Consider the following 9,821-nt stretch of genomic DNA (forward strand, 5'->3'; position numbering starts at 1 on the left):
ATGAGAGAGGTGGGCAAAGTTGGTGGGGTGCGTCACTCGCTTGTACGCGTCACTCGCTTGTAAACTACGTTAGTTCAATCAACCTCTACCTCTACCCACTCCGTATCTCAACCAGCCATACTTCACAAGCCTTATCAGAAAAGAAAAGAAAACAGTATTCACACATCCCCATTCCTTCTACCAAACACATAAAAGAAAAAAACGATTATTCATGCCTACCCATCCTCTCCATACCCACCCACTTCCAAATCACACCATCCCACAAATCACCCACAAATCCCACACTTCAATCCCCTCCCCATACTCCTCACAATCTCCTCACCCAACCCGCCTTTCCCCCCACTATCCTTGACAAGACACTCTCTATGCCACAGATGCCTACAAGCAAACAACACAACCGCCTTGTCTTCTCCCTCCTCTCCCCCCTCCGCCCCATCCATAACATTAACCCGACTAGGCCTCTTCCCCATCCTCTTCCCCATCCCCCCATCCCCTTGCCACCCCACAGCCGCCTCCTCCCTACTCTTCAACCTCATCTCCTCGCGCTTCTCCCAGGCATCCCAAACACCTGGTCCCGCGCCAGGACCCCAAGCACGTTTCTTGCACGCCTCGCAGACTTGGCCGCGGGGCCGCCATCCGCGCTTGCGTAGCTCGGTGATTTGATGGACGTGGGTGAAGCTTTCTTTATCGAGGAAGCGGTTGGCGAGGCTGAGGATTGTTTCTTCGAAAGTATAGGCTGCGAAAATCTCAGAGAGGACGGAGCGCAGGTCCGAGAGTGAGGGGGAATAGGTGGTTGATGCGCGGGTGAGGAAGCAGCGGAGGATGCGGAGGAAGGAAGGGTTGGATTGAGGTTTTGATTGTAGTGGAGGACGAGTCGGGACTGCGTCGATGCTAAGTGTTCGGCGGGTTGGTTTCCTTTCTGGGGGAATGGTGGTGGATGTCAGGAGGGCGGAGAATGTTTGCTGGATTGAGGAGCGAAGGGTGGAGACGATGCGTGCTGTGTCGACTGTGTCGGCTGGAGCGTTGTTTGATGAGGAAATACGAGCGTCGTGTTCGGCAACTGCACTGGATGTATCTCTGATGAGACGGACAGAGGTATCAACGAGGTCGAGCCACAGCAGCTCATCCAAGGCAAGATCGGCTTCGCGCACTTCACCATAGGCTGACTTCCGCCGATCAATGGTAGATTCTGGCGTTCGCTCTGTTATCCGCGTCTGGCCTTGGCATAGCCATACGCCGACTTTGATGTACTTCTGAATGTCGTCGAGGATATCGTGAATTGCCTCTTCTGTATTTGCTGCATCGGGCGTTTCCGCAGCGCCGTTGATGAGTCCCGTCAAGGCAGTCTCAAGCGTACCCAAATGCTTGACTAAGCGGTCCATAGCTCCTTGAACAATTCCGTCACGTGCCATGAGTATGACTGCAGCGTCAATGACACCACTCTGCTCCAAGGCTGGAAGTACGGGTTCCAGTTTGAGATCACCCGATTTCAACATACTGACAAAGTCCGCCACATGTGAACTGTTATAAGTGCACATGAGTTGCACATATCTTTCAATGAAGCCTGATGGAAGGGTTTCATCGATGGGCTTGGTGCCTCCTGCCTGCGCCCGGTTCGGTTCGACGAGAGCCTCAAGGAAGTGATATTGAGCATCAGTATCCTCTTTGATGGCATCTAGAACTGACTCTAAGAGATCGGGGGTGTATTGCTTTACTGTTAAAGCGGCTTGTGACGCGCCAATAGCAGCCAGGTCAGCAGCTCGGTTGAGGATAACTGCCTTGACCTCGTTGAGCTGCTTCTTTGTAAGACCTTTGTTTGGCCGCAGAATGTCAGCAATACATGCAAACACAGAGTCTTCTTCCTCCTCCTCATCCAGGTATGTTTCCAGCAGTTTGTCATATTGTTGTGCGCTGCGGTAGACAGACTTCAACACGCGATAGAATCCAGCCTTCTCGAACAGCGGGATGAGAGACTGTGGGTTCGGTGGATGGTAGATAGAAAGCAGATACTCGACAGAGAGCTGACAGTCTTCCTTCATCGCTTCTGCGGGATAGCTACATAGACCAACAAGGACCTGGTGTAAAGACGTTCCTGGCAGCATGATGTGTTGTGGATACTTGGGCAGATTTCTGGCTACAAACATGTAGAAATAGATAATGTCTGCCGGATCAAAATTGTCCGTATTCATGATACCAAACAGGTAGTTGATGATGGACTGGCGAGTTGGTGTAAGGGTAGAGCCGCTCTTTGTGCCGTTCACTTGTGTACCGTTGGACATGTCTTGCTCACCATTCAAAAAGCTATCTTCAAAGGCCTCGTTCAGCATGCTCATGAAGCTTGAAGCATCAAAGTCAAGGACCAGTTGCAGGTAAGGGAAAGGTGGTTCAGGACTACCGTCGGTTTGTGTGAGTATGACCTGTCCAGAGCCGGGGGGGCATTGCAGGTTCTTTCCTGAGAACAAGAAACGGTACATATCTTTCTTCGCACTGTAAGCCTGGTCGTCGTTCATGAATGCACCTCCAGGGTACACCCGTCCTGTAAAGGTATATGCGAGGTATGGAAAGATTTTGTTGGCCGCAGTGAGGTAGATGTTGTCCGTTTCATTCACGTCAAAATCCACCAGCTTAATCAGCTCTAGAATGTTGACGAGAGGCGTGATGTAGTCTCCAATTGCATTGGTCCAGACATATATCAGCGCATCATACAAGACATACTGCTGGCAAAGTGTTGTGACCTGGTTGAGATCCATTGTGTCTGTGCTGAGTCGACAAATCATCTCTTCAAGTTGGACTGAGCGGTTCGCTGAGGCGTAGAAGGTGATGAGATCCTTCAGAACGTTGGGTGGTATGGAATCAATCTCTTCGTCTTGTATATACGGCTCGAGGGTTTCGAAAAAAGCCTTCTCCGCCGATGCTTCTTCATAGGCATCATACACATCTTCGAAAAGAAAGTCGAGCTCTTTCATACTCATTAGTCCTGCGAACACCACCTCGGCCAGCTCTTTCAGTCGCCGCTCTCTTGCTTCGTCGTCGACATCACTGTCTTGCGAGAAGGAGTATTTGAGTGATGCAGTAATCATCTCACGCAATTTCGGCTGCACTAAAGCATGGCGTGCTTCATCATCCTCGGGTAATCCAACAGTGATTTTGTCTGCATCACCAATATAGTATGAAGTTGCGAGGCCAAGGGCAGCAATGTAATCACCATCTTCCATGAGTGCCAACAAACGATCTGCCCAGTTTGAAAGAGTGCCAATAGAACAGTCGTTGAAGCCTAGCAGAAACATGCGGCCCTTGTACACTCTAAAGCTCATGTAGAAGGCGTCGGCCACAACGCCATGCATCGAAGCATCGTTTTCATCTAACTGCTCAACGACGGGTTTGAGTTGGCGCGAGAAGAGATCAGAGTGGTAAATGTGCTTTTGGAGCAGATCAAAAGAGTCGGTCACACGTAAAGTGTTGTCTTCTAGAATCATCAAGCGCTGACTGATTGTTAGTACGCCCAGGACTGATCTGCTGAGCCATTGAACAGCGACGATTGCCTCTTCTGCCTTCCAACGGCTACGAGGTTTGAAACGAAGCTCTGGCGGTTTGTCCTTTTCTAAAGATGCTGCTGCATCCGAGTGGACATCAAGTACAGTCAGGACGTTTGACCAGCAGTACACAAGTTTGGTTTTGGACACTGCATTGGTCGGCCCACTCGAAGTCTTCAGCTTGACTGCTGGAAACCAAGCAAGACATCCGCTCAGCGCACTATGTGCTACAACATCTTTTGGACGAGGGGCCTTGTGCTGTGTTTGCGCAATAGGGGTGGTTGATACGATTACCAAAAGATAGGGTGTCAAGAGAGCCGTTAGGCCCATGTCGTCGGTCGGCTGCTCCACGTTTCCGAGAGGTAGTGGAGCAAAGGCGAAGACGGAACTCGGCTTTCGTGGTTTTTCTAGTGATTTTGCCGATAGGGGGTACCTTCCTAGAATCCGAGTCGTCTTTACTGTGCGGCCAAGGGCGCCTAACCCACGTGTTGCCAGGTGGGAAAATGCCATACCAGCATCATCAGCGGAGACGAGTGCCGTATGGCGTGTCCCCAAAAACCCCAGGTGTAGGATTGCTACACCCGATACGTGGCCGTCTGTCTTGCCATCCTCTAAGCTTTCTCTGTCTAGGGGTGGGATATGAAGAAAAGGCTTGGCGGGTTTGGCCAATTCCCAAGTGAAGATGTGGCCAGTAGCATGACCTCCAGCGATAGTAGTATGGTCTGCAGAGATAGCTAGGGCAGTGATGGAGCCGCATTCTATGGCCTTTGTCCCTGGTCCGATGATAGACTTGAGCACCTGCTGGTAGTCGAAGATGAGAATGAAGCCTTTCGAGGTACCTATGGCGAGGGAAACGGTGACGTTTAGGCATGTTGGGCGGCCAAAATTGCGCTTGCCAACCTCTGAAAAGACCTGGGCTGTGATTTTTCGAAGTTTTGTCCAGCGGACAACCTCCCATGGTGCCTGAGAGGCCTCGGAGGCGTCGTCTGTCAAATGTTGGATGACAACATTGCTAGATATAGAAGATTGCCGTGAATGCGGTGACAGAAAGGCAGGCGAGGTTCCTCGAGGCGAAGAAAGCGGGGAGGGGGATAGGCGCGAAGAAAAGCGACGCTCAAAGGGCTGCAAGGAGGTTGGGCGATGCGGGCGGAGTGAGCTGTGTGATAGAGGCTGGCTGCTTGTGGGGGATGATATGCCTGAGCCTTGGACTGATGGAGTGTCGTCTGGAATGTCTGTCGACGCGGGACTGTCGTCATTCAGAGCCTTGGATCTTATTGATAAATCTGAAGCCGACTTTTGTACACGTTCTCGTGGGCCAGTCCGCCTCGTTTTTGCGAATGTCAACTTCTCAGAACCGTCGTCTGCCGATGGGACCCCATCTGTACCTCCATCCTCTTCTTTCCCCGCGCCTGATTGGGAAATGACGCTCTCATCGACACTATCCTCGTATTCAGCCAAATCATCCCTGGCGCTTCCCGTGACGTCTGCCTGTTGGCCATAGTGGTTGTGAGCGCTGGAATGGCTCTCTCCTGAATCTGAGCTCATGGGGCTCGTTCTGCACGCAGCATTGCTTCAGACGATCATTGGATGGCAGCGAGAATGTATGGCCCGGCTCTTGCAGTGTAGCTCTAGGGAGGGTGCCGGTGTGGAATGACGAATGCGCGGGGGCCTGGGTGATGGTTCGCGCCACGGATGCTGTGGCTGGTGGCTGGGCGGAAGGGTTCAATTGCGCCGTGGCAACGCTGCGGTGGGTATGGTCGCCGTGTATTCTTGTATGCGTAGGAGGACGAGAGGATCCAGTGCGAGTCTGTGGCTCCAGTATAGCCAGGGTGGTGTACCTGAGGAACTGACGGCACAGTTCGCAAATGGCCGCATCTGCCGCACCCATGGCCAAGGTCCAAGCTCCCCCAAGGACGTCACCTTGCTGCACGCGACAGTAAGCCCTTCACCCAAAACACCTGGGAAAAGTTATACCCAGCATGCCCTCAATAGGACCAACATTACCGCCACACCTTGCCAAACGCAGCCGCGATGAGGCTGACGACGACCGCGAATCCAGTCCACAGTCGACCGACAAGCGCCAAAGGGTCGCCGGCCCAGCAGCTCCACCACCACAAAGTCGTTCGCGATCAAGCAGCGTAGACAGTGATATTGGCCCGGCACCTCCGCCCAGTTCGAAACCAGCCCGAGTCATAGGGCCTGCCGCGCCTCCTGCGCCTCTTGAGGAGCGACCTCAGGACCCTCCCAGTGACGATGACTCGGACAGTAGCGATGATGACTTTGGGCCAGCGCCACCACCACCAGGAGGTGCTCAATCAGGCTTCGATATCGCCTCAGCAAAGTCTGCTTTTGACACAGAGCCCCAATTTGCCGAGGCTCCCAAGGCGGCACAGCGCGACGAGTGGATGACTCTACCGCCTACCCAGGACGATCTTGCTGCCCGTATGGACCCTACAAAGATGCGCGCTCGCAAGTTCAACACAGGCAAGAGCGCGGGCAGTACGGGAGGAATGAGCAGCGCCTGGACAGAGACTCCAGAGCAGAAGCTCAAGCGGTTGCAGGACGAGGCTCTGGGCATCACCGCGCCTACTAACGCGGCTCCTGCTACGTCGGAGTCGAAGCGCAGCAAAGAGGAAGAGCGCCGTGCACGCAAGATGCGTGAGAAGATTGATGCAAGTAGAGGAAAGAGTCTTGTCGAGCAACATCAGGAAAAGGGCACCGGAAAAGAAGAAGAAGACGATCCCAGCAAGCGTGCATTCGACTACAAAAAGGACATGGCTGTCGGTGGCATGACGACCCACAAACAACGGAGGGAAATGTTAAACAAGTCCAAAGGATTCAGTGACCGCTTCTCAAGTGGTAGCTATTTGTAGTTCCAATCACTCTTGGATCGAATTAATCAAAAGAGACTGAAGAGTTCTACGAGTCTTCATGATCAGGTTTGCGTCTTCCGCAGCCTTCACAAGTGCAGAAGTTCTGTCACATGAATTGAGGAGCCATAAAACGGTCATGGGCAGTTGCGGTGTTGTAGGACTTCGGGCTTCCTGGAGCGCCGCGTATTCCATGACGCCATAATGAAGCATGGTATACAAGTGCGCGCCAGACACAACATCTTACTCATGCCCTCCCCAAGGTTGCGCAAACACGATATCCACTTTGTTGCGTGCGAAAGAATTCGACGAATCCAAACAAACTTGAATCTCAAATTATGTTAACTTCTGGACTTAAAATCCGGGACGTCATCCCACGAATCACAACATTCACAGTCCCCTTCAACCGCTTTGCGCCCCTTGGCTACCGCAAATTCGTCGCTGTCGGCAACCGCGCAACCGCCATCCGACTACACGATGGTCGCATCCTCCTGCTAAACCCCATCCGACTCAACCAAGCCGTGCGCGAAAAACTCAACCAACTCGGAGGCGTCCACCTTATCGCCAGCGACCTTGGTCACTACATGTTCATCAAAGAGTTTACGGATGCGTGGCCAGAAGCAAAAACCATTGGTGTTCCTGGCTTGGATAAGAAGAGAAAAGACGTGAATTGGGACTATATTTACAAAGACTGGACTTCAACCCCTGAAGATCAATTTGACTTTGCGCAAGATGTGGAGAATGTGCTCTTTGAAGGATTTATTACATACTGTGTGGCTTGGTACCACAAGCCGACGCAGACACTGATACAATCCGATCTTATGATGAATTTACCGTCTACTGAGGTATGCTTTTGATTGCGTGTCAGGATCTTTTCCAGACCATCTTTGCGTGATTGAAGTACAAAGAGCTGATTCATAACAGCAATACCACCCGAGTTCTTCAGACCAAGGTCCGCTCTCACGCGAATTTGCAAAGAGAGCACACCCAGGATCTGTATGGATGAAGCGGCTTATCTACTATATTGCGACTGTGGATTACGCTCTTATGCGGCGTGATGCGAAGAAAGTGGCTCAGTGGCAGATTGTGCGTATCATTCCTTGCCATGGAGATGTTCTTGAAGGTGATGGTAATGATGCCTGGAATTCTGTATATGCATGGTTTTTGCATGGGTCACCACAGTCTGGCGTAGTGAACAAGCTGATGATTCCCGTGATGAAAGTTGCAAGGCGGGTGTTTCTCATGTAGATGAGACTCATCTTTTCCTACAAATAAGTTGTTGGAAGAATATCCTAGGATCACGACTGCAAGCCGAAGAAAATATGAATAATCTCTAATTTCTCAAGCTGCAAATGCATGTCTTCCCCATTCACGGATGTAATTTTGATCTCCGTACAAGTACAGTACAATGAGCGACAAGGCCTCAAAAGAACGGCCGATCTACTCAAGGAAATAAAGAAGGCATAATGCCAAATATATATAAGAAGAAGAAAATCATATACACCGCCCATCACCTACAATCCCACTTTTTTACACCTCAACACGACACAACTTTCCATTCTCATTCGGTAGCCCATCAACACTCTCCACCCTCCACCGCTCACTGCCCACGCCGGTCGTCGCAAAAAACACATCTTCAGGATCCAACTTCTCCTTGAGTTCCAACAACCTCGGGTATTTCTCACCGAAAAACGCCTCTCCAAAGTCTGGCTCCAAGCGATCCGCCTCAGCAAGATACGAACCCGCACCAGGACTAATATCCCTCCAAGCCTGCATATCACCCTCCTGGAAATCCTTTCGGATCTTGAGGATTTGCTCGGCAGTGCTGTTCAGGGGCCAGCGCACCGATTGCATGCTGAAGGAGGTGAGAGGCCTCCAGTGCGAGTTCACCGCGTTATCAGTGTTGTATGGGTCCTTAGCCTGCATGTTGAAGTGCACCTGGACACGGTTGTTTTCCGATGAGCGACGAATATTCTCGTAAAACTCCTGGCGCTTCTCCGCAGTCTCGAAGTTTGCGCGGGGAAAGAGGCGCGAGGCGGTTGCTACATTGGGCTTCTGGACAGCTTCTAGCGGGAAGGAGGAGCTCCAGGCGGAGTAGAAGTTGTCGAAGTGGGTGATGTTTGGGTCGTACTTGATGCCTAGGTTGTCGAGTTCTGTGAACCAGGGTTGGAGCAAGGCGGTTGCTTCTTCGAGGGATTTTCCGGGGGCGAAGAAGGGGGAGAAGGAGAAGGAGAAGGTGCCGTTGGTGGGGATTAGAACCCAGTATGTGTAGGTGCTTGCGTCAGCGTTTGCGATGAAGGAGTCGACGTAGGCGCGGATGGCGGACCAGAAGGTCTCTACGCCTGTGTCGCTGGATTTAAAGCCGAAGCGGGAGGCAGTGACTTGGAGGTCTGGATGCGCTTTTACAGTTACGGAGGTGACGACGCCGAAGGTGCTGCCGCCGCCACCACGGAGGGCCCAGAAAAGGTCGGTGTGGGAGGTCGAGTTTGCGACGACGAATTCGCCATCCGCAGTGACGACTTCCATAGAGAGGACACTGTCGGCAGCAGTGCCATAAAGGGGAGTTAGGGGTGAGTGGCCTCCTCCCTGGATGTAGCCTCCCATAATGCCGACTGTCTCGCCTTCTCCGCCAACAACAACTCTGCCCTTTTCAGAAGCAGCCTTGTAGAGTTCAAACGCCTGGACACCAGCACCGCTCTTGAATGCAGGGCCCGAGTAGTTGAGCTTTGAGTCAACATACTCCTCAATGTACTCAATGTCCTTCATGTTGTGCGTCCAGATGCTAAGGGCATCTTTACCACCACTCTTTCCGAGAAAGTCATGGCCGGTGTTCTTAATGACGAGTCGAACGCCCGTATTCCTTGCAAAGTTGACGGCAAGTTGAACATGCTTGGGCTCGGTGGCGTTGACGACATACATGGGAAAGCCACCTCGAGTGCAGCCGTGAGAGTCGAAGAGGGCTGGGATGGTGCATGTCATGCCCTGTGCTACTGGGGACATCATCTCGATTGGATCAACCATGTGGAGGTAGGACTTCTGCCATTCTGCAACGGTATATTTGGAGCATTCTGCGGCGTTGTAGTCCTCGCCTGGGTAGCAAACTGCAGCTCGAGGAGTAGGCGCAGCGATGACGCGGTCGCCAGTGAGTTTGCTTAGCTGGGACCAGGCTTCGTCTGAGGGCCACTCAGGGTCTCCAGGGTAAACTTTGCACCTGGAAGTCGAGTTTTTGGGAGAAGTGATGCCAGAGGAGCGTGGGAGAAAGAGAGCCTTGACTGTAGGAGAGAGGCCCTGCAGATCAACTTCTGCGTTGAACACATTGGACTCAACTTTCGCAGAAACATGTGGAAAGGCAGCTGCTGACGCGGCGGCCAAAGCCGTGAGCCATAACGTTACAGCCATAGTCGCAACGGTTTTGCGT

The 9,821-nt window shown here is 52.2% G+C and overlaps 4 protein-coding genes across 4 annotated transcripts; 2 read left to right on the plus strand and 2 right to left on the minus strand.

Moving 5' to 3' along the window:
- Positions 1-363: 363 nt before the first annotated feature.
- On the minus strand, positions 364-5,078 carry COCCADRAFT_9086 (uncharacterized protein; the record flags this gene model as incomplete). Its single annotated transcript, XM_007718946.1, has 2 exons — positions 364-378; positions 507-5,078. The coding sequence occupies 2 exons, from the start codon at positions 5,076-5,078 to the stop codon at positions 364-366; spliced, it is 4,587 nt and encodes a 1,528-aa protein (XP_007717136.1).
- Positions 5,079-5,512: 434 nt separating this feature from the next.
- COCCADRAFT_9087 (uncharacterized protein) lies at positions 5,513-6,406 on the plus strand (the record flags this gene model as incomplete). The annotated part of the gene is made up of 1 exon (XM_007718947.1): positions 5,513-6,406. The coding sequence occupies one exon, from the start codon at positions 5,513-5,515 to the stop codon at positions 6,404-6,406; it is 894 nt and encodes a 297-aa protein (XP_007717137.1).
- Positions 6,407-6,741: 335 nt separating this feature from the next.
- On the plus strand, positions 6,742-7,651 carry COCCADRAFT_40939 (uncharacterized protein; the record flags this gene model as incomplete). Its single annotated transcript, XM_007718948.1, has 2 exons — positions 6,742-7,248; positions 7,328-7,651. 2 exons carry the CDS (start codon positions 6,742-6,744, stop codon positions 7,649-7,651), a joined length of 831 nt encoding a protein of 276 aa, XP_007717138.1.
- A 282-nt stretch (positions 7,652-7,933) lies between these two features.
- COCCADRAFT_108831 (uncharacterized protein) lies at positions 7,934-9,802 on the minus strand (the record flags this gene model as incomplete). Its single annotated transcript, XM_007718949.1, has 1 exon — positions 7,934-9,802. One exon carries the CDS (start codon positions 9,800-9,802, stop codon positions 7,934-7,936), a length of 1,869 nt encoding a protein of 622 aa, XP_007717139.1.
- Positions 9,803-9,821: the final 19 nt, after the last annotated feature.

Source organism: Bipolaris zeicola, assembly GCF_000523435.1.
Source record: "Bipolaris zeicola 26-R-13 unplaced genomic scaffold scaffold_267, whole genome shotgun sequence".
NCBI classification, from domain to species: domain Eukaryota; kingdom Fungi; phylum Ascomycota; class Dothideomycetes; order Pleosporales; family Pleosporaceae; genus Bipolaris; species Bipolaris zeicola.